This window comes from Aythya marila (assembly GCF_965140915.1).
Source record: "Aythya marila genome assembly, chromosome: 37".
NCBI lineage: Eukaryota > Metazoa > Chordata > Aves > Anseriformes > Anatidae > Aythya > Aythya marila.
In genome coordinates this window covers 65,284-87,890 of record NC_139078.1, presented here as the reverse complement: position 1 = coordinate 87,890, position 22,607 = coordinate 65,284, and the positions used below count along the sequence as shown (strand labels likewise).

At 61.4% G+C, this 22,607-nt stretch overlaps 3 protein-coding genes across 7 annotated transcripts; 1 reads left to right on the top strand and 2 right to left on the bottom strand.

Moving 5' to 3' along the window:
* Window position 1: 1 nt before the first annotated feature.
* UBE2M (ubiquitin conjugating enzyme E2 M) lies at window positions 2–8,785 on the bottom strand (the record flags this gene model as incomplete). The annotated part of the gene is given in 7 exon segments (XM_082782137.1): window positions 2–120; window positions 123–141; window positions 2,961–3,024; window positions 3,252–3,355; window positions 5,175–5,213; window positions 5,898–5,992; window positions 7,857–8,785. Coding segments are annotated over 7 exon segments (549 nt in total). The 5' UTR covers window positions 7,966–8,785.
* A 442-nt stretch (window positions 8,786–9,227) lies between these two features.
* Window positions 9,228–18,937, bottom strand: TRIM28 (tripartite motif containing 28). 4 transcript variants are annotated; one of them, XM_082782125.1, is made up of 18 exons: window positions 18,650–18,937; window positions 17,306–17,418; window positions 17,090–17,222; window positions 16,733–16,868; window positions 15,588–15,704; window positions 15,332–15,446; window positions 15,101–15,247; window positions 12,827–12,941; window positions 12,652–12,737; window positions 12,287–12,536; window positions 12,146–12,188; window positions 11,935–11,994; window positions 11,273–11,489; window positions 10,934–11,181; window positions 10,062–10,179; window positions 9,893–9,967; window positions 9,671–9,805; window positions 9,228–9,573 (listed from the first exon to the last, which is right to left on the bottom strand). In XM_082782125.1, the coding sequence occupies exons 1-18, from the start codon at window positions 18,831–18,833 to the stop codon at window positions 9,409–9,411; spliced, it is 2,457 nt and encodes an 818-aa protein (XP_082638251.1). In that variant the 5' UTR covers window positions 18,834–18,937; the 3' UTR covers window positions 9,228–9,408. The 4 variants fall into 4 exon arrangements, with proteins under 4 accessions (XP_082638251.1, XP_082638249.1, XP_082638250.1 ...); XM_082782123.1 differs by having other exon boundaries at window positions 9,229–9,573; window positions 11,273–11,492; window positions 18,650–18,936; XM_082782124.1 differs by having other exon boundaries at window positions 9,229–9,573; window positions 11,273–11,492; window positions 12,146–12,185; window positions 18,650–18,936.
* An 86-nt stretch (window positions 18,938–19,023) lies between these two features.
* Window positions 19,024–22,548, top strand: LOC309889350 (uncharacterized protein; the record flags this gene model as incomplete). 2 transcript variants are annotated; one of them, XM_082782132.1, is made up of 4 exons in its annotated part: window positions 19,024–19,391; window positions 20,094–20,185; window positions 20,557–20,628; window positions 21,941–22,548. In XM_082782132.1, the coding sequence occupies exons 3-4, from the start codon at window positions 20,562–20,564 to the stop codon at window positions 22,546–22,548; spliced, it is 675 nt and encodes a 224-aa protein (XP_082638258.1). In that variant the 5' UTR covers window positions 19,024–19,391; window positions 20,094–20,185; window positions 20,557–20,561. The 2 variants fall into 2 exon arrangements, with proteins under 2 accessions (XP_082638258.1, XP_082638257.1); XM_082782131.1 differs by having other exon boundaries at window positions 19,024–19,402.
* Window positions 22,549–22,607: the final 59 nt, after the last annotated feature.

The following is a 22,607-nucleotide window of genomic DNA, read 5'->3' as shown; positions in this document are numbered from 1 at the left end:
GCTACTTGAGGCAGCGCTCGAAGTAGGTGGCCCCCACGTAGCCCCCCCGCAGCGAGCGCTGCACGTTCTGCTCGAAGAGGCGCCGGTTGCTCTGCAGCACCTCCGCCGCCTCCTTGTTCAGGGGTCCTCGGGGTTGGGTTCCTGCGGGGGGGGGGGGGGGGGGGGACACAAAAAAATGAAAAAAAAAAATGAAAAAATGAAAAATTAAAAATAAATAAATAAATAGATAAATATTAAAAAAAAAAATAAAGAAATTAAAGAAATTAAAAAAATAAAAAAATTAAAAAAAAGAAATTAAAAGAAATTTAAAAAATTTTAAAGAAACAAAAAAATAAATTAAAGAAATTAAAAAATAATAAAAAAAAGAAATTTAAAAATTTAAAAAAATAAAAAATAAAGAAATTAAAGAAATTAAAAAATAAAAAAATTTTAAAAAGAAATAAAGAAATTAAAAAAAATAAAAAAAAATAAAAAATAAAGGAATTAAAGAAATTAAAAAAATAATAAAAAAAGAAATTAAAGAAATTTTAAAAAAATAAAAAAAATAAAAAAATAAAGAAATTAAAGAAATTTAAAAAATAATTAAAAAAAGAAATTAAAGAAATTAAAAAAAATTAAAAAATAAAAAATAAAGAAATTAAAGAAATTAAAAAAAATTTAAAAAAATAAAAAAATAAAGAAATTAAAGAAATTAAAAAAATAATAAAAAAAGAAATTAAAGAAATTAAAAAAAAATAAAAAAATAAATTAAATTTAAAAAATTAAAAAAATAAAGAAATTAAAGAAATTTAAAAAAAATAAAAAAAATAAAAAATAAAGAAATTAAAGAAATTAAAAAAATAATTAAAAAAAAGAAATTAAAGAAATTTTAAAAAAATAAAAAAATTAAAAAATAAAGAAATTAAAGAAATTTAAAAAAATAAAAAAATTAAAAAATAAAGAAATTAAAGAAATTAAAAAAATAATTTAAAAAAAGAAATTAAAGAAATTTAAAAAAAATAAAAAATAAAGAAATTAAAGAAATTTTAAAAAATAAATAAATAAAGGGAAAAATTTGAAAAAATAATAAGGGAGGGGAGGGCACAAAAAAAATTAAAAAAAAAGTAAAATAATGAAAAAAATAATAAAAAATAAAAAAATAAAAAAAGGGAAAAAATTGAAAAAATAATAAGGGAGGGGAGGGCACAAAAAAATTAAAAAAAAAATAATGAAAAAAATAAAATAATAAGAAATAAAGGGAAAAATTTGAAAAAATAATAAGGGAGGGGAGGGCACAAAAAAATAATAAAAAAAGTAAAATAATGAAAAAAAATAAAAAATAAAAATAAATAAAGGGAAAATTTTGAAAAAATAATAAGGGAGGGGAGGGCACAAAAAAATAAAAAAAATAAATAAAATAATGAAGAAAAATAAATTAATTAAAAAATTTTAAAAAAATTTAAAAAAGGGAAAATTTGAAAAAAAATAAGGGAGGGGCAGGGGGAAATGCCACAAGGGGAAAGGGAAGGGGGTGGGGGGGGTGCACGAAGTGGCCCCCCCCAGGGATTAAATGCCCCGCGACAGGGATTAATTGCCCCCCCAGGGGTTAATTGCCCCCCACCCCAGGGATTAATTGGCCCTCCCTAGGGTTAATTGCCTCCCCAGGTGTTAATTGCCCCCCCCCGGTCACCCCTCAACACCACCCAACCCCCTACAAAGCCCCCCCCATTCCCTTAATGCCCCCCCCATTTTTTACCCCCCCCCATTTTTACCCCCCCCCCATTTTTTACGCCCCCCATATTCTTTATCCCCCCAATCTTTAGTGCCCCCCCCAATCCCTTAATGCCCCCCCAAACCCCATGGACCCCTTATTCCCCCCCCATACCCCCCCCCATACTCCCTGCTGCTCATTAACGCCCCCCCCATATTTTTTGAGGCCCCCCCATGGCCTGAAGCCCCCCCCAGAACCCCCCAATCCCCAAAATTCCCCTAATTCCCCCCCCAGGGGGCTCTTTACCCACCCCGGCGACCCCAAAAACCTCCAGGGGACCCCCAAACCCCCCCCCAAATCCTCCAAACCCCTTCGATCCCCCCCCCAAAACCCCAAATTGCCCCCCCCAGGGCTACCAAACCCCCCAAAATCCCCCCTAATTCCCCCCCAGGGGGCTCTTTACCCACCCCAGCGACCCCAAAACCCTCCAGGGGACCCCCAAACCCCCCCCAAAATCCCCCAACCCCCCCCCAAATCCCCCAAACCCCTTCGATCCCCCCCCCAAAACCCCAAATTGCCCCCCCCAGGGCTACCAAACCCCCCCAAAATCCCCCCTAATTCCCCCCCAGGGGGCTCTTTACCCACCCCAGCGACCCCAAAAACCTCCAGGGGACCCCCAAACCCCCCCCAAAATCCCCCAACCCCCCCCCAAATCCCCCAAACCCCTTCGATCCCCCCCCAAAACCCCAAATTGCCCCCCCCAGGGCTACCAAACCCCCCCAAAATCCCCCCTAATTCCCCCCAGGGGGCTCTTTACCCACCCCAGCGACCCCAAAAACCTCCAGGGGACCCCCAAACCCCCCCCAAAATCCCCCAACCCCCCCCCAAATCCCCCAAACCCCTTCGATCCCCCCCCCGACCCCAAATTGCCCCCCCCCGGGCTACCAAAAACCCCCCAAAATCCCCCCTAATTCCCCCCCCAAGGGGCTCTTTACCCACCCCAGCGACCCCAAAAACCTCCAGGGGACCCCCAAACCCCACCCCAAAATCCCCCAAACCCCTTCAATCCCCCCCAAACCCCAAATTGCCCCCCCCCGGGCTACCAACCCCCCCCAAATCCCCCCTAATCCCCCCCCAGGGGGCTTTTTACCCACCCCAGCGACCCCAAAACCCTCCAGGGACCCCAAAACGTCCCCGGGGGCCACCCCAAAAGCCACGCCGGTTGCCCCCCACCCCAAAAAAATGTGCCCCCCCCCCAAAAAAAACTCACCAGGAAGAGGTACTGCAGGCCGTAGATGATGGAGTTTATCGTCAGGACGGGCTTCCAGTCCTCTCTGGGGACACAGCCCGGGGTCACCGTGGCTACCAAGGCCACCAGCCAGGTAGCCACGGCCACCCCTTACCCCCCCCGTGACCCGTCGGGGCCGGGGGGGGCACAATTCACCCCCTTCTCCCCCCCAAAAGGGAAAAAAGAGGAGAAACAGGGGCGGTGGCCGCCTCAAAGGGGTTGGTAGCCACTTTTAAAAAGTTGGTAGCCACCTCAAAGGGGTTGGTAGCCCACCTGAGGATGTTGAGGCAGACGTTGCCCTCCAGGTCGATGTTGGGGTGGTAGACCATCGTCTCGCACTTCACCTTGGGGGGGTCGTGGGGGTAGCCCTGGCCGACCTGCGGGGGGGGAAAAGTGGCTACCAGAAAGGGCTCGGTGGCTACCTGGGAGGTGGCGGTGGCCACCTGGGTCTCGTCCCTACCCCAAATCGCACAGAGGGTGTGGGTAACGGTTGTGGCGCAGCGGGGAAGCCACGGGGTGGTGGGAGCGGTTTGGTGGCCACCGGTCGTGGTTTGGTGGCCACCGAGCTCTGGTCACTGTCCCGACGCACTGAGTGGCCACTGGTCGTGTCAAGGTGGCCACCAAGCCCCCCCCATCCCACTTATGATGTTTAGGGCCAATCAGTGGCCACTGATCACCCCTCAGTGGCCACAGGGTGGACACTTGGCTACTGGCCTGCTCTCGGTGGCCACCAAGCCCTGGTCCCTGTCCCGACGCACTGAGTGGCCACTGGTCGTGTCCAGGTGGCCACCAAGCCCCCCCAGCCCAATTACGATGTTTAGTGGCCACTGGTCCTGTCCAGGTGGCCACCAAGCCCCCTGGGCCCACCTCTGATGGATAGGGTGAATCTGTGGCCACTGGTCACCCCTCAGTGGCCACAGGGTGGACACTTGGCTACTGGTCTGCTCTCGGTGGCCACCAAGCCCTGGTCCCGGTCCCCACCAACCAAGTGGCCACTGGTCCTGTCCAGGTGGCCACCAAGCCCCCCGGCCCACCTCTGATGTATAGGTTGAATCTGTGGCCACTGGTCACACCTCAGTAGCCACACAGTAGACACTTGGCTACTGGTCTGTTCTCAGTGGCCACCAAGCTCTGGTCCCTGTCCCGACACACTGAGTGGCCACTGGTCCTGTCCAGGTGGCCACCAAGCCCCCCAACCCCCTTTAAAGTATAGGTTGAATCTGTGGCCACCTGTCACACCTCAGTAGCCACACGGTGGACACTTGGCTACTGGTCCACTCTTGGTGGCCACCAAGTCCTGGTCCCTGTCCCAACGCACCAAGTGGCCACTGGTCATGGCCAGGTGGCCACCAAGCCCCCCCCATCCCACCCCTGATGTTTAGGGCGAATCAGTGGCCACCTGTCACACCTCAGTGGCCACAGGGTGAGCAGTTGGCTACTGGTTTGCTCTCAGTGGCCACCACCCCGTGGTCCCCATCCCAACCCACTAGGTAGCCACACGACACCTTCTGGTGGCCACGGGTCCCAACTTGGTGGCCACAGGTCCCAACTTGGTGGCCACCACCACTCCCAGCCCATTTTGGTGGTCCTGGGGGGGAATTTGGTGGCCACAGGTCCCAGCTTGGTGGCCACCACCACCCCCAGCCCATTTTGGTGGTCCGGGGGGGAATTTGGTGGCCACGAGTCCCAACTTGGTGGCCACCACCCCCAGCCCATTTTGGTGGTCCGGGGGGGGAATTTGGTGGCCACAGGTCCCCCCTTGGTGGCCACGGGTCCCAACTTGGTGGCCACCACCACCCCCAGCCCATTTTGGTGGTCCTGGGGGAGAATTTGGTGGCCACGGGTCCCCCCCTTGGTGGCCACGGGTCCCAACTTGGTGGCCACCACCAACCCCAGCCCATTTTGGTGGTCCCGGGGGGGAATTTGGTGGCCACGGGTCCCAACTTGGTGGCCACCACCACCCCCAGCCCATTTTGGTGGTCTGGGGGGGGGAATTTGGTGGCCACGGGTCCCAACTTGGTGGCCACCACCAACCCCAGCCCATTTTGGTGGTCCGGGGGGGGGGAATTTGGTGGCCACGGGTCCCAACTTGGTGGCCACAGGTCCCAACTTGGTGGCCACCACCACCCCCAGCCCATTTTGGTGGTCCCGGGGGGGAATTTGGTGGCCACGGGGCCACCCCGGCGCGGGACTGACCTTAAAGCTGAAGACGAATTTCCCTCCCTTGTAGAAACCCTAAAAGAGAGACACAGGGGTCATGGGGGGGGGGGGGCAGCATTTTGGGGACATTTATAGGGGAAATTTGGGGGGTGGGGGGGACACGGGGGACCCCAAAGGGACGTGAGGGTGTCCTGAGAGGGGGGCAGGGATGGGGGGGACCCCAAAGGGACACTGGGGGGGTGACAAAAGGGGGGTGTGTGACAATGGGGTTCTGTAGGGCCAGGAAGGGATTTGGGGTGGGATATAGGATACGGGGCACAGGACCCTGGAGGGGGGGTGGGACACCCAGGAGGGGGACGGGGGGGGGCAGGGGGTGACAATGGGGTGACAAAGGGGGGGGGGGGAACTGGGGGGGTGACAATGGGGTTCTGTAGGGCCAGGAAGGGATTTGGGGTGGGATATAGGATACGGGGCAAAGAACCCCTGCGGGGGGGTGGGGACACCCAGGAAGGGGACAGGGGGGCAGGGGGTGACAATGGGGTGACAAAGGGGGGGGGGGGACACTGGGGGGGTGACAATGGGGTTTTGTAGGGCCAGGAAGGGATTTGGGGTGGGATATAGGATACGGGACAAAGAACCCCTGCGAGGGGGTGGGGATGGCCAGGGGGGGTTGGGGTGGGCAGGGGGTGACGGGGGGGTGACAATGGGGTGACAAAGAAGGGGGGGGACACCGGGGGGGGGCAGTGGGGGGGTCCCCACCTCGTCGGGGCAGATGAGCAGGCGGAAGTGCAGGAGGTCGTCCTGGTCCGAGAAGTCGATCTCGCACGTCTTGGGCAGGTTCAGCTCGTTGATATCTGGGGGGGGGGGGGGGGGGGCACAAATTTGGGGGGCTCAGCCCCTCCCCCCGCCATCCCAGTGCTCCCAGTAAGGCCATACTGGGAGCGCTGAGGCTTGGCATCCTTTGGCAGTCCTGTTTCAGTCCCAGTTCGCTCCCATTTCAATCCCAGTTTAATCCCAGTTTGGTGCCACCCCCCCCCAAAAGCAGCGCTGTTGCCCCCCCCCCTCCCAGTATTCCCAGTATGCCCATTACCAGCACCAGTCTGCACCCACGCTGCAGTTATACTGGGACCAGTATGCAGACAGCACTGGGGTTATACTGGGATCGCTGCGTGCTCCATACTGGGACCAGTGCCATAATGGGGTCGTACTGGGATGAGTGAGTGCCCAGCACTGGGGTCATACTGGGACCGTACTGGGACCAGTGGGTGCTGCCTGCTAGGGTCATACTGGGACTAGTTGGCCCCACACTACGCCCATACTGGGACCAGTGCTCTCCTCTCCATTAAACGGGGCCATACTGGGACCAGTGGGCTCTGCTCCTTTAACTGGGCCATACTGGGATCAGCCGCCCTCCCCTCTCTAAAGCCATACTGGGACCAGTGGCTCCCCCCATCACAGCCATACTGGGACAACTGCGTGCTGCCCACTAAAGTCATACTGGGACCAGTACCCCCCACCTTTAAGGCCATACTGGAACCAGTACCCCCTCACTACAGCGGTACTGGGACCAGTACCACTCTCCTCCATTAAATGGGGCCATACTGGGACCCGTGCGTGCCCCCCCCAGTCCCCCACTCCAGTCCCTCCCAGTTTCCCCAGTCCCACCCAGTCTCTCCCCAGTGTCCTTCCACTCCCTCCCAGTCCACCCAGTTACTCCCCCAGCCCCTCCCAGTCCCCCTCCACTTCCTCCCAGTCCCTCCAGTTACCCCTCCAGTCACCCACCAGTCCTTCCCAGTCCCTCCCAATCCCCCCAGTTACCCCCCAACCCTCCCAGTCCTCCCAGTCTCCCCCCAGTTCCCCTCCACTCCCTCCCAGTTACCCCCTAGTTCATCCCAGTCTCTCTCAGTACCCCCCAGTCCCCCTCCACTCCTTCCCAGTCCACAACCCGGTCCCCCTAGGTACCCTCCCAGTCCCCCCCCAGTCCACCCCAGTCCCTCCCAGTCTCCCACCCCTGTCCCCCCACTCCCTCCAGTTACCCTCTCAGTCCCCCCAGTTCCTCCCAGTCTTCCCCCAGTCCCCCTCCACTCCCTCCCAGTTACTCCCCAGTTTATCCCAGTCTCTCCCAGTCCCTCCCCGGTCCCCCTAGTTACCCTCCCAGCCCCCCCAGTCTCTCCCAGTCCCCCCAGTTCCCCTCCCAGTCCCTCCCAGCCCCCCCAGTTACCCCCCCATTTCATCCCAGTTACCCCCGTCCCCCTCCACTCTCTCCCAGTCCTTCCCAGTCCCCCACCCCCATCCCCTTAGTTACTCTCCCAGTTCCCCCAGTCCCTCCACTTCCCCCCCAGTCCTTCCCAGTCCCCCCCAGTTACCCTCCCAGCCCTCCCAGTCCCCCCAGTCACCCCCCACTTCATCCCAGTTACCCCTCAGTCCCCCTCCCAGTCCCCCCAGTTACCCTCCCAGCCCCCCCAGTCTCTCCCAGTCCCCCCAGTTACCCTCCCAGCCCTCCCAGTCACCCTCCCAGCCCCCCCAGTTACCCCCCCAGTATCTCCCAGTCCCCCCATTATCCCCCCAGTCCCCCCCAGTTACCCTCCCAGTCCCCCCCAGTTACCCTCCCAGTCTCTCCCACTCCCCCCAGTTACCCTCCCAGTCTCTCCCAGTCCCTCCCAGTCCCTCCCAGTCTCTCCCAGTCCCCCCCAGTCCCTCCCAGTCCCCCCCCCCAACCTTTCTGGATGCGGAGCTGCGCGGCCGAGGCCTTTTTGCTGGTGCCCTTGGTGCCTCCGGCCGATTCCTCCTCCTTCTTCTGCTGCTTCAGAGAGAACAGCTTGATCATCCTGCCGGGCCGGGACCGGAACCGGAACCGGGACCGGGGCCAGGGGGGGGGCGGCGGAGCCGGGGCTGGGCCCCCCCCGGCGGGGAGGAGGCGGCGGCGGCGGCGGAACCGGGCCCGGAACGGAGGAGGCGAGGAGGCGGCGGCGGCAACGGCCGGCACCGCTCGGCAACTTCCGGAAGGGCTTCGGGCTTTTCCGGAAGGGCTTCGGGCTTTTCCGGAAGGGCTTCGGGGATTTCCGGAAGGCTTCGGGTTTTTACGGAAGGGGTTCGGGGCTTTACGGAAGGGTTCGGGTTTTTACGGAAGGAGTTCGGGTTTTTCCGGAAGGGTTCGGGGATCTTCGGGAGGTTCCCCGAGGGTTTCGGGGTTCTTCGGGAACTTCCGGAAGAGCTTTTTCGGCTCGTTCCGGAAAAAGGCTTCGGGTGTCTCCGGAAGAGCTTCGGGATTCTACGGAAGGGGCTTCGGGGATCTCCGGAAGCTCTTCGGGGTTTTCCGGAAGTTGCTTCGGATCCCTCCGGAACGGCTTCGGGGCTCTCCGGAATGGCTTCGGGTTTTTCCGGAACGGCTTCGGGATTCTCCGGAAAGAAGCCTGAGGGGGGCTGGGGGGGGATCGGAGGTTTCCGGACAAGGTTCGCGAAGGCCCCCGGAGCACTTCGGGTTCGGCCGGAAGGAACGGGACTCGTTCCGGGGTCTTCCCTTCGGCTGTTTCCGGAAGGAGTTCGGCTCTTTTCGGATTCTTTTACCGGCGTTCTGCCCAGGAAGGGCTTTCGGCTCTTTCCGGAACCCTTCGGCTCTTTCCGGCTCCGCGCTCACCTCCCCGCCGCCTTCGTGTCTCTCCGGAAAGCTTCGGCTCTTTCCGCCTCCCCTCCCCTTATCCACCAGCCAATCCCGTGGCGGGGAGGAAGTTTGAGGCGCTCTGATTGGCTCAGCCGTTGCCAGGGGAAGGGCGGGGCCTCGCTGCCCTCGCGTGGGCGCCGCCATCTTTGTTGAGGGCATCTCTCCCCTATGGGATGGGACCTTAATGGGACCAGTTCCCCCCCTCCCAGTCCCTCCAGTAAGGCTGCAGTGGGATCAGTCCCCCCAGTCCCAGTGCCCCTGGGCCAGCTGCAGCCCTCACAGCCCAGTAAGGCCCAGTCCAGCCCCCAGCAGGCTTCAGGGCAAGGGTCGAAGGGTGGAAACCCCAAAAAGGGGAGACCCTAAAAATGGGGGGACCCCAAAAAGGGGAGACCCCAGGGCCGGATCCTGCCCCAAAATGCAAAGGAGGCTGAGAAATGGCTTTATTTCTTTAATAGACGCAAACAAGGGGGTGAGGGGGGGGACAGGGACACCCCCAGGGTAAAAGGAACGGGGTCACCCCCTTCTCCCTCCTCGCCGTGCTCCCCGAGGACGCCAGCTCCGCGCCCCCAGCCCCAAAATCCCCCCTCCCCGGGTTAAAAGGGCAGGGTTTTAGGGTGCCAGGAGGGTGGGAGGGGGAGGCGGGGACCCTTCAGCCCCATCCAGGGGGCCGAGGGACTCGAGGGCGGCGCAGAACTTGCGGTCGCCGAAGGCGGCGCTGAGCCGCTCCTCGAAGAAACGCTGCAGGCCCAGGATGGACTGCACATCCGCCTTATCCTGGATGGGGGGGGGGAAAAAGGGGGGAAATTAGGGGATTAAAGGGGGGGGCAGAACCTTTTAGGATCCCCCAGGGGGGCGTCGGGGGTCTCCCCACCTCCGTCAGGCGGTTGAACTGGCGGATCATGCGCCAGACGTCGCGGGCGAACTCCTCGGGGTGGCCGTAGCCCGGGGAGAGCTTCCCCTGCAGCTTGGCGCGGATCAAGGTCAGGTCGATGGCGTCGCAGCCCTCCTAAAAAGGGGGAGGAGGAACAGCAGGGAGGTGGATCCCAAGCGGGTGGATCCCCCCCAGCGGATCCCCGAGGGGCGCGGGACTCACCAGGGAGCTGGAGAGGCGGTGCAGGGGCCGCCAGGGCTCGTGGCAGAGCAGCTGGAGCAGGACGTACTCGCACTTCTGTGTGTGGGGGGGAGAAAAAGAGGTCAAATGGATCCCTTTCGATCCCTTTCCCGGCGTGGGATCCCTCGGATCCCGCTCCGGAAATACCCACCCGCTGGTCCGTGGGGCAGAGGGCTGGGGGCTGCTCCTCCGTGGGGCCGGGGCAGGAGGGGGCGAGGTCCTCGCCGGGGGGCGCCGGGTCCTGGCACAGGAGGCAGAGCCAGTCGTGGCTGTGGGATCGCAGAGGGATCGGGTGAGGGGAGCGGGTGGATCCCACCGCGCCCAGCTCGCTCCCTGCTGGGAGCTGGGGGGGAGTGGATCCCGCAGGGAGCAGCTCCCCTGCCCGTAAAGAAAGGCCCGGCTCCCCGCGGGGATCCCAGCAGTGGATCCCAAATGATATGGGGTTGGTGTGTAGATCCCCAGCTGGATCCCAAGAAGAGCAGAGCCCCAGCTGGGGTAGATTCAGCGGCTCCCCGCAGGATTTTGGGATCAGCAGGCCGAGAGATCCCCGCTGTGGGGGGGGGTTGAGGGGTGGATTCCCACATGGACCCCAAAAAGCGGATCCCTGGGGCGCTGGGGGCAGTCAGCCCCCCACAAGGGATCAAGAGCAGATCCCTAGGGATCCATAGGATTGGCTCCAGCAGTCACCGAGGATCTCAAGATTGGGGGAAAAAAAAATCATATTTGTGGGGGGAGAGACGGATCCCAGAGGCCAGCGAGCACCCAGGGGATCTGTGACAGCCCGGGAATCCCCTCCTGAAGAGACAGGATCCCAAAAGATCAGGATCCCTGAAGATCCAGGGAGCGGATCCCTTGAGATCAACCCCTTCCCCAGGCGGACAACCCAGAGCAGGGAGGATCCCACACCCGAGGAACCCCAAAAGGGGCCGGGGAGCAGGGGGCAGGAGCGGATCCCAGGGATCTCAGGGGAGCCGGGGAGGGGACGAGGGTGGATCCCAGCGGATCCCCGGGGCCCAGCCGTACCCGGGGACCTCGTGGAGGGCGGGGAGGTGGCAGTCGAGGTGGTAGCAGCGCTCGCAGAGGTCGCACATCACCACGGCGCCGGCCTGGCAGCAGACGCGGCAGCAGGAGACGTTGCGGGAGGTCCTGGGGGGGGCGGCGGCGGCGGGGGGGGGGATTTCGGGGGGGGGGGGGGGGGGCAGCACCCCAGGGTGCTCGGGGGGCAGCCCCGGCGGCTTCACGTCCCCGATGGGCGACTCCTGCTGCTCCTCCTGCGAGGGGTTAAAAAAAAAAAAAAAAAAAATAGGGGGGGGGGGGACAAAAAGGACGCGAGGACGGACGGACGGACGGACGGACGCTCACCTTGATATCAGGAGGCGGTGGCGGGGGGGGGGTGGGGGCCCAGGGCTGCGCCCCCCCCCTCTCGATGATGATGAGGTTGAATTCTTCGGCCGTGGTGCCGGGGAAGACGCGGAAGGAAGGGGGCTGAGCCGCCCCCGCCAGGTCCAGCTCCAGGCGCTCCAGGCTGACCCGAGGCACTTTGCGGAGGAGGGGGGGGCCCAAATCCCCCGGGGGGTGGCTGCTGGTGTGGGAGGGGGGGGGGTTTAGGATTTTAAGGGGGGGGTCCTGAAGGCTTTGGGAGGATTTGGTTGGGGTAGAACCCTTTTGGCACCCCCCAGATACCCCCAGGAATTGGGGGGGGGCACACAAGGGACAGGGGGGCCCAGAAACCCCCCCCCAGGGGCCCAGCAACCCCCCCTCGGGGTCCCAGACACCCCCCCAGGGGTCCCAGACACCCCCCCGGACACAAAGGGGGGGGACAACAAAGGATGGGGGGACCCCAAGGGGAAGTGACAGGGACACGGAGGTCACAGGAGCCTCAGGGAGGGGGGGGGACAAGGGACAAGAAGGGTGGGGGGGTCCCCAGCTGCCCCCCATGAGGGGACACAAGGGGCAGGGGGAGCAGGGGGTGTCCCGATTGTCCCCATCTCCCCCCCCCCCCCCCTCCAATTTTTCCTCGTTACCGCTTAACGAGCAGCTTCTTAACGAACTTCTCCTCCCCGGGGGGACTCCCACGTTTTCTCCTGAAGCAGTTTGGGGGGGGGGGGGGGGCCATCAGGGCACCTTCCCGGAGGTCAGAGCACCTCGGGGGGTGCCCTGGGCGACCCCCCCCCAAAAAAAAAATGGGCTGGGAGGGGGTGACAGAGGGGACACCAAGTGACAAAGGCCACTCACCGCTTCGTTCCCGTGACAGCAGCTTCAGGAGAGGAGTTGCCTGCTGAGAAAATCCACGTCAGGGCCTTCCTCCCTCTCCTCCTCCTCCTCCTTGCCCCCCCACCCCCAAAATGCCCCCCCCCGTGTCACCCCCACGCTCACCCAGCTCCGCACCGGCCTCCCTGGGGGGCTCGGTCACCTGAGGGTCAAGGTGGGGAGGGGACAGGTTGGGACAGCCCAGTTCCTCGGTCCCCGAGGGCAATTGAGGCGTCCCCAGCCCCCCCCCACCCTCTTGGGGGTCACCGGGGGGCCCCCCCCCGGCCTTGTCCCCAATTTGGGGTCCCTCGGGGGGCCGCAGGAGGGGGCTGGGGGCGTATTGCCCTTCGCTGACCACCGTGGTGTGAGGGGAAACCTGAAAACGAAGAAAAAAAGGGGGAGAGTGAGCAAGGGGGGGGCACACAGAGGTACAAAATCCCCCCCCAAAAATAAATCCGGGCCTTGTGTCCCCCCCCCCACCCCAGGGGTACCTGCGAGGGGCCCGCAGTGGGGCTGGCGGCCGGCGGCTGGGGGCTGAGGGGCGGCGGGGGGAGGCTGCGCTCCGAAACGATGGTGCCTGCGAAGAAGGGGGGGGGGGTCAGCAGGGAGCCCCCCCGCATTTTTGTCCCCCAAAAAAGGCGTCCCCTAAGTGGGGGGGGCGCCCACCGAAGCTCTCGGCGCTCTTGGTCCAGGCGTTGGGGTCCCACTTGAATTTCATGTCGCCCTGCGGCTCCACGGGGTCCACGATCATCTTCAGGGCGCGGTGGAGCTGGAAATAAATCTGGGGGGGGGGACACGGGGACACGGGGAGGGGGGTGGTCACCACAGGGGGACCTCAGCGAGGGGGGGTGTGCAGGTGGTAGGGCCCCCAGGGGGGCCATCACGCTGTGGGGACATCAAGGGGACGCGTGGCAGCGCCCAAAGACCGTTTGTCACATCTTGGGGACACCAAGGGGACATGTGGCAACCCCCCCAGGGCCACTTGTCACATCCTGGGGACACCAAGGGGACATGTGGCAGGACACCAAGGTCACTTATCACCTCGTGGGGACACGTGGCAGCACCCTAAGGCCACTTGTCACCTCGTGGGGACACCAAGGGAAAACATGGCAGCCCCTCAGGACTACTTGTCACCTCGTGGGGACATGTGGCGGGACACCAAGGCCACTTGTCACCTCGTAGGGACCCCAGGAGGACACATGGCAGCCCCCCAGGGCCACTTGTCACCTTGTGGGGACACCAAGGGGACAGGTGGCAGCACCCCAAGGCCACTTCTCACCTCGTGGGGACCCCATGGGGACAAGTGGCAGAGCCCCAAGGGCACCCATCACACTGTAGGGACCCCAAGGAGACACGTGGCAGCACCCTAAGGCCACTTGTCACCTCGTGGGGACACCTGGCAGGACACCAAGGCCACTTATCACCTCGTGGGGACACGTGGCAGCATCCTAAGGCCACTTGTCACCTCATGGGGACCCCAGGAGGACACATGGCATTCCCCAAGGCCACTTGTCACCTCGTGGGGACCCTAGGGGGACATGTGGCAGCCCCCCAGGGCCACTTGTCACATCCTGGGGACACCAAGGGGACACGTGGCAGGACACCAAGGTCACTTATCACCTCGTGGGGACACATGGCAGCACCCTAAGGCCACTTGTCACCTCGTGGGGACCCCAAGGAGACACGTGGCAGCTCCCCAGGACTACTTGTCACCTTGTGGGGACCCCAGAGGACACGTGGCTGCCCCCCAAGGCCACTTGTCACCTCGTGGGGACCCCAGAGGACACGTGGCTGCCCCCCAAGGCCACTTGTCACCTTGTGGGGACCCCAAGGGGACACGTGGCTGCCCCTCAAGGCCACTTGTCACCTTGTGGGGACCCCAAGGGGACACGTGGCAGCCCCCCAAGGCCACTTGTCACCTCGTGGGGACCCTGGGGGGACACGTGGCTGCCCCCCAAGGCCACTTGTCACCTTGTAGGGACCCCAGGAGGACACATGGCAGCCCCTCAGGGCCACTTGTCACCTTGTGGGGACACCAAGGGGACAGGTGGCAGCACCCCAAGGCCACTTCTCACCTCGTGGGGACCCCATGGGGACAAGTGGCAGAGCCCCAAGGGCACCCATCACACTGTAGGGACCCCAAGGAGACACGTGGCAGCACCCTAAGGCCACTTGTCACCTCGTGGGGACACCTGGCAGGACACCAAGGCCACTTATCACCTCGTGGGGACACGTGGCAGCATCCTAAGGCCACTTGTCACCTCATGGGGACCCCAGGAGGACACATGGCATTCCCCAAGGCCACTTGTCACCTCGTGGGGACCCTAGGGGGACATGTGGCAGCCCCCCAGGGCCACTTGTCACATCCTGGGGACACCAAGGGGACACATGGCAGGACACCAAGGTCACTTATCACCTCGTGGGGACACATGGCAGCACCCTAAGGCCACTTGTCACCTCGTGGGGACACCAAGGGAAAACATGGCAGCCCCTCAGGGCCACTTGTCACCTCGTAGGGACCCTAAGGGGACACGTGGCAGCTGCCCAGGACTACTTGTCACCTCGTGTGGACATCAAGGGGACGTGTGACGGGACACCAAGGCCACTTATCACCTCGTGGGGACACATGGCAGTGCCCCAAGGCCACGCGTCACCTCGTGGGGACACCAAGGGAAAACATGGCAGCCCCTCAGGGCCACTTGTCACCTCGTGGGGACCCCAAGGGGACACGTGGCAGCCCCCCAAGGCCACTTGTCACACCACGGGGCCACACGGCATCACCCACCCATCACCCCCAAGGGCCCCACCACGACCCCAAGACCCCACCGCAGCCCCCAGGGACCTCAGAGCAGAATCCGGGTGACACCGTGAGGCCAAGACCCCCCCGTTAACCCCTGGGGGGGGCGGTTTGGGGACAGATTTTCCCCCCCAGCAGCTCACCAGCTTCTTGGAGAGCAGCAGTGCCGTGCTGTTGTCGCTCTCCAGGGCCCAGGAGGTGAAGCGCAGGACGTGCTCCTGGTGCCTCTGCAGCTTGGTCATGGCCCAGTGCTGCCTCTCCAGCTTCTCCTGCTGCCCCTCCGTCACCTTCTGCGGGGAGGGGGACACGGGGGGAAGGCGGGGAAGGGGCGCACGGAGAAGCGGGGGGCGTGGGGGGGGGGTGGAAGGGCTCACCTGGGCGTCGCTCACCAGCACCTTGCCGCGTTTGTTGAGCTCCTTCATGATCTGCAGGATGGCCATCTTCACGTCCACCTGCACCCGCTTCTGCACGTCCGTCACCTGCCGGATGCTGCCCGAGGGGGAAAAGATGAGAAGGAGGGGGGGAAACGAGCCCCTCTGGGGGCAAATAACCCCCCCCGGGGGGAAATAATACCCTTCTGGGGGCAAATAACCCCAAATATTCATCCCAACGGGGTAGGGGGGCACGTACGAGCTGCGCACTTCCTTGGTGGAGCGCTGGAGGCTGGCGTGTTTGTCGCCCAAGCGTTTGACCAGCGTGGCCAGCATCTTGCGCTGGTTCCTCACCGCGTCCTCCAGGAACTGGTACCTGAAAGGTGGGGGGCAGAAAAGGGGCTGGGAGCTCCAAAAACGCCCCCAAAACCATGCCCAGCCCCAGCCGGAGAGGCCAGAATCGGCCCCAGTGACCCCACGGCTCCTGGGCGCGCAGCGGAGGAGCAAGAGCTGTAGTTAACCCCCTCCATAATTACCTAACTTCCTCATTAATTTATTAATTAGCCATTGAAACGCACAGTTTGTTTGGGTTAAGGGGGCTGAGCTAAAAAAAAAACAAAAAAAAAACACAAAAAACACATAAATATTTACCTATTTGTATTAATTGTATTTGGCCCCATGTATCAATGCTGTTTTTAATACCCCTAATCAACTGGTTAATGAATAAAACTAATTATCTGCTCATCTAGACACAAACTAATCACCAATTTAACCAGGCAACTCAACCACTAACGAGTTATTAACTGAAAATTAATTAATTCAATTGGCTAAGATTATTAAATTCATTTTTTAATGGCTGACAAACCAGCTACCTCCACCTCCTTAAAGCCTAAACCCGATTTAACCTCCCCAAAACCCCACCTTAACAACTCCCCCACCCAAAAAAAAAACTATTTAAATCCGCCTGGACAAAATAATTAGCTAATTACCAAATTAACTAATCAGTTCAGCAGCGTATTTTTCAGTTAAAACTGGGAATTAACAAAAAAAAAAATGATGTGTTCCTTGGTCAATCTCTTCGGGAATAAGATTACTGCAAAATCAGCTAATAATAAAATTAATTTTTTACTTAAAAATTGACAATAATTAGGTAATCAACTAACTAAAATTTGCCTTAATAGTTAACGAAGCAATTTATGTGTTTGTTTATCCTCTTAATTACTAATTAAAACACATTTAAAGCACTACATGGCCTCAGTGATAGGAGTTATTCGAGCCAAAAAATAAACATTTCAGCCATCTAACGCCCCAGGAACCTGGGGCTCGAAGCGCTAACAAGCCGGCTGGTCGAGGCACTAATTACTCAGCCTTTTTGCTTAATTAAGGGGCGGTTCATTAACTCACTGGTGGTCCTTGTGGGTGTTGAGCTGGCAGTCCCGGCAGGTGAGCACATCGCAGGTTTGGCAGAAGAGGACGAGCGGCTCGCTCTTGTGCACGGCGCAGTAGACGGCGTGCTCGCCCTCCTTGGCCCGGGTGTTGCCTGTGGGGGTGATGTCACCGCGATGTCACCGCGATGTCACCCTGATGTCACCGTGACGTCACCGAGCAAGGCCGTAGCAAACCTGCCCGGTGGCTGGGATGGGATAGAAACGCCTCCGGGTGCAGCCCGGGGGCGTGAGGGCACCGCGTGGGGACGGGTGGTGACAGCGGGGTGACAAGGTGACAACAGGGTGACAACAGGGTGACAACGGGGTGACAAACCTGCGGCCCGGACCGTGTGGTCCTTGGTGTACTTGACCCTCTGGTGAGCCTCCACGCAGGTCTCGCAGAGCGGCTCCGAGCACTCCACGCAGAAGCTGGTGGCCGGCGCGTTGTCCTCGCAGCTGGTGCAGCACTGCGGGGAGTTGGGGGGGCGTGGGGGGGGTCAGGGGCTCCCCGAGCTCGTTAACACCCTAATTAACGATTAATTAACGTTACCTGGGTGGAGGCCTGGCTGTCGGCGGCTGCCTCGGGCCGGCTGTCCTTTAGGAAGTAGTTCTCCACCACGTCCTGCAGGTAGCACTGCTGCTTGCACACCGGGCAGTTGACCACTGAGGGGACAACGAGGAGGGGGCGTCAAGGGGGGGGGGGGGGGGACACTGCCACCTCCTGGGTGCCCCCCATCCCCTCCCCGTTTCATTTTGGGGTCTCCTGCCCCCCCCCCAATTGTCCCCCGGGTCTTCTGCCCCCACAATTATCCCCCCCCAGAGCCTCCTGACCCCCCCCCCAGTCTCCTACCCCAAAATTGTCCCCCTACAGTTGCCCCCCCATCCTCTCCTAACCCTCCCAATTGCCCCCGAGCCCCCCCCCGGCTCTCCCACCCCCCCCAACTACCCCCCAGCCCCTCCCCAAATTGCCCCCATCCTCTCCTACCCCCCCCAGTACCAATTGCCCCCCCCCCCAAGTGCCCCCTTAATTGCTCCCCAGCCCCCCCCAATTAACCCCCAGCCTCTTACCCTGCCCAATCCCCCCCCCCCAAACCCCTCAGTTACCCCCCAGGCCCCTCCTAATTGCCCTCAGCCCCCCCCCAATTGCCCCCAACTCACCTCAATTACCCCCAGTACCAATTGCCCCCCCAGCCCCCCCCAATTGCCCCCTAAGTCACCTCAATCAACCCCCAGCCCCCCCAATTGCCCCCCAACTAACCTCAATGGCCCCCAGCCCCCCCAGTTGCCCCTCAAACCCCCTCAATCGCCCCCCAGCATCCCCAACTCACCCCAATTGCCCCCCAACTCACCCCAATTGCCCCTAGCCCCTCCAATTGCCCCCCAGTCCCCCCCAATTGCCCCCCAGCCCCCTCCACTTGCCCCCTACTCACCTCAATTGCCCCCAGAACCCCTCAATTGCCCCCCAGCTCCCCCCAATTGACCCCCAAGCCCCCTCAATCGCCCCCCAGCACATCCAACTAACCTCAATTGCCCCCCAGCCCCCCCAATTGCCCCCCAACTCACCTCAATCACCCCCCAGCCCCCCCCAATTGCCCCCCCAGCCCCCTCAATCGCCCCCAAGCACCCCCAACTACACCTCAATTGCCCCCCAAGCCCCCCCAATTGCCCCCCAGCTCCCAATTGCCCCCCAGTCCCCCCCAATTGCCCCCCAAGCCCCCTCAATCACGCCCCAGCCCCCCCAACTCACCTCAACTGCCCCCCAGCCCCCCCAATTGCCTCCCAACTCACCTCAATTGCCCCCCAGCCCCCCCAATTGCCCCCCAAACCCCCTCAATCGCCCCCCGCCCCCCCAACTCCCCTCAATCGCCCCCCAGCCCCCCCCAATCACCCTCACCTGCCCCCTCACTCGGCCCCCCGTTGGCGGCGGCCGGCTCCGGGCCGGGCTGCAGGCACTGTCGGCAGAGCGAGTGGAGGCAGGGCAGCAGCCTCGGCTCCCTGGCGGCCCTGAGGCGCTCCCGGCAGCCGCCGCAGCGCTCCAGGAGGTCGGAGGCGTCCGGGCGCTTCGCCGGGCTCGACATGGCGGCCGCCGCCCCCCTCAGCCCCCTCAGCGGGGGGACCCGCGAGCAGGCGCCGGAAGCGGCTCGCCGCGCCGCCAGCCAATCAGCGGCGGCTCCCCGCGGGGTGGGAGGGGATAAGGAGGGGATTGACAGGCCCGGCAAGCAATGGGGGGTGAGGGCGGGATGGCGGCGGAGGGAAGGAGGAGGAGGGGTTAAAGGGGGGTGTTGGCCAATCAGGGTGGGGAGGTGGAACGGTGAGCCAATTGGAAGGGTGGGTGTTGAGGATTGACGGCGCGGGGATCCAATCCGCTCCTTCCGAGCGCTTCGCTCCCACGGTGTGAGGGCAGCTGCGGCTTAGAGACCGAGAAGGTGGCCTAGAAACCGCGGGGGTGGGCCGCGGGCCAATCAGCAGCCGGCTCCCCTCAGGGGAGGCGGAGCCTTTAAGACGGACGCGGCGCTCAGCCAATCCGCGCTTGGAATCGTCGAGAAGGCGGGCGGGCGGCGCTGATTGACAGCTCTCGGAGCCAACCAGCTCGGCGAACACCTCAGGCGCCTCGCAGCTGCTCCGGAGTCACTCCGGTTTGGCCGCGGTGGGCGGCGGCGGCGGGGGAATGAGGGGGGGGGGGGCACGGAATGGGGACGGGGACGGGGACGGGGATTTGGGAGGGGGCCTGGGACCGGGATGGGGCCTTGGGATGGGGATGGGGACAGGAATGGGGCCTGGGAGGGGGACGGGGCCTGGGACGGGGCCTGGGATGGGGCCTTGGGGTGGGGACAGGAGCTTGGGATGGGGCCTGGGATGGGGACAGGGCCTGAGACGGGGCCTGGGATGGGGACAGGAGCTTGGGATGGGGACAAGGACAGAGCCTTGGGGCTGGGATGGGGACAGGGACAGGGGTAGGGCCTTGGGATGGGGCCTTGGGGTAGGGACAGGGATGGGGACAGGGACAGGGACAGGGACAGGCCCTGGGATGGCAACGGGGACGGGGACAGGGCCGAGACCCTGCCCTGATGTGGGGCTGGGTCCTGACATGGGGCTGGGCCCGGCCCTGCTCAAGGCCCTGGGCCTGGCACGAGGCTGCCCGCAGACAACCCGACCCTAAGCAGCGGCGTGAGGCAGGCCCAGCTCCCGCTGCCACCCCAAAACCACCGCCCTCGCTCAGAGCCGGGCCGGGCCAACCCCGATCCTGCCCCTGCAGCCCCGATCCTGCCCCATCCCGCCTCCCCTGTGCCACCCCCGCGCCTCCCCCCGCCTCATTCTGCTCCCTTTTTGCTTCTCAGCGGGTCCTGCACCCGATTCCAGCCCTGCAGGAGAAGCCCGCGGGTCCCCAAAGGAGCTCCGAGGTTCCCCAAGCGCTCGCCGCCGCGTGCTTGTGAGTGAAGACCCCATAAAAAGGATTTGACCCCATAAAAAGGATTTGACCCCATAAAAAGGATTTGACCCCATCGCCGGGGGGAGATTTAAAGTCTGGCCGTGTCCCCTGTTCCCAGTTTGGAGGGTCTCCCGCTCCCCAGTTCCCAGTTGGGGGGCTGTTACCCGTTTGAGGGGGGTTTCTCTCCCATTCCCAGTTTGGGGGCTCCTTGGTCCCCCATTCCCAGGCCCTCACAGGTGTCCCCAGGGCTTGTGTCACCCTTGGGTGTCCCCTCTCCACGCCAGCAGAGTGGCACCCAGCACTGAGGGGGGTTACTGGGAGCACTGGGGGGGGGTTACTGGGAGCACTGGGTGACAGCAGTGTCCCCACAGGCACCATGTTCGTGGCCGAAGGCCCCTGGACATTGGTGGCCCCAGGGCAGCGTCCTACCCTCGTCCCTCCAGGTGAGCATCCCTGTCCCCTCGTGTCCCCTCACGTCCCTCTGTGTCCCCCCCTCAGTTCCCCCCAGGCCCACCACCGTGTCCTGGTGCCCCCATATCCCTGCCTGTCCCCTCTGGGTGTCCCCTTTGTGTTCCCCCACGTTCCCCGACGTCCCCTCTGGGTCCCCACGTCCCTCCACGCCCCCCCCCATGTCCCCTCCCTGCCCCTCCGTGGCATAGCAGACGTGTCCCCGTGTCACATCCCGCTCTCCTCACACCACTCCACATCACTCTGTGTGTCCTTCCATGTCCCCATGTCACTTGGCACGTCCCCCGTGTCACTCTGTATGTCTCCTGCCCCCCCACGTCATGTTGTCTTACCCTTCCGTGTCCCCTGTGTCACTCTGTGTCCCCCATCCCACTCCACATGTCCCCAATGTCACTCTGCATGTCCCCCATCCCACTCCATGTGTCCCCCATCCCACTCCACGTGTCCCCAATGTCACTCTGCATGTCCCCCATCTCACTCCATGTGTCCCCCATGTCACTTTGCATGTCCTTCTGCCCCCCATCCCACTCCACGTGCCCCCCATCACCCTACACCTCCCCCATCCCACTCCACGTGTCCCCCACCCCACTCCACGTGTCCCCAGTGTCACTCTGCATGTCCCCCATCTCGTTCCACGTGTCCCTCATGTCACTTTGCATGTCCCTCTGCCTCCCAATCCCACTCCATGTGCCCCCCCATCACCCTATACGCCCCCCATCCCACTCCACGTGCCCCCATCCCACCCTACACCTCCCCTATCCCACTCCATGTGCCCCCCATTCCACTCCACGCGCCCCCCATCCCACCCTACACCCCCCCCATCCCACTCCACGTCCCCCCCATCCCACCCTACACCTACACCCATCCCACTCCACGCACCCCCCATCACCCCACGCGCCCCCCACCACCCCATGTGCCCCCCATCCCACCCTACACCTCCCCCATCCCACTCCACGTGCCCCCCCCGTCACCCTACATGCCCCCTGTCCCACCCCACGTGCCCCCCATCCCACCCCACATGCCCCCCATCCCACCCTACACCTCCCCCATCCCACCCCACATGCCCCCCATCCCACCCTACACCTCCCCCATCCCACTCCACGTGCCCCCATCCCACCCTACACCTCCCCCATCCCACTCCACGCGCCCCCCATCACCCCACATGCCCCCCATCCCACCCTACACCTCCCCCATCCCACCCCACACCCCCCCCATCACCCCACGCGCCCCCCCCCCACTCCCCCACCACCCCGTGCCCCCTCCTCACCTCCTCCCCTCTCTCCGCAGCACCCCCAGGACCACCCCCGCCGCCGTCACCTCCTACCCCTGCCACCCCCCGCCGCCAGCACGACGCCGTCCCCGCGTCCCCACCGCCGCCACCGCCGCCGCCACCGGGCCCTCACCGCTGCGCCGACTGCGGCAAAACCTTCGGCGCCCGCTCGCGCCTGGCGGTGCACCGGCGCGTCCACACGGGCGAGCGCCCTTTCGCCTGCGCCCACTGCGGCAAACGCTTCAGCCAGAGCTCGGCCCTGGGCCTCCACCGCCGCCTGCACACCGGCGAGCGGCCCCACGCCTGCGGCGAGTGCGGCAAAGCCTTCGCCGTCGCCTCCCACCTGGCGGTGCACCGGCGCGTCCACACCGGCGAGCGCCCCTTCGCCTGCGCCCACTGCGGGAAGCGCTTCAGCCAGAGCTCGGCGCTGGCCCTGCACCGCCGCGGCCACACCGGCGAGCGGCCCCACGCCTGCGGCGACTGCGGCAAAGCCTTCGCCGTCGCCTCCCACCTGGCCGCCCACCGCCGCATCCACACCGGGGAGAAGCCTTTCCCCTGCCCGCGCTGCGGCAAACGCTTCCGCCAGCGCTCCGGCCTCGTCACGCACCAGCGGGGGCACAAGTAGGAGAGGGGGCGCGGGGCTGGCAGCACCGACGCCACCTCCGGGGACACCTAAGTCCCCAA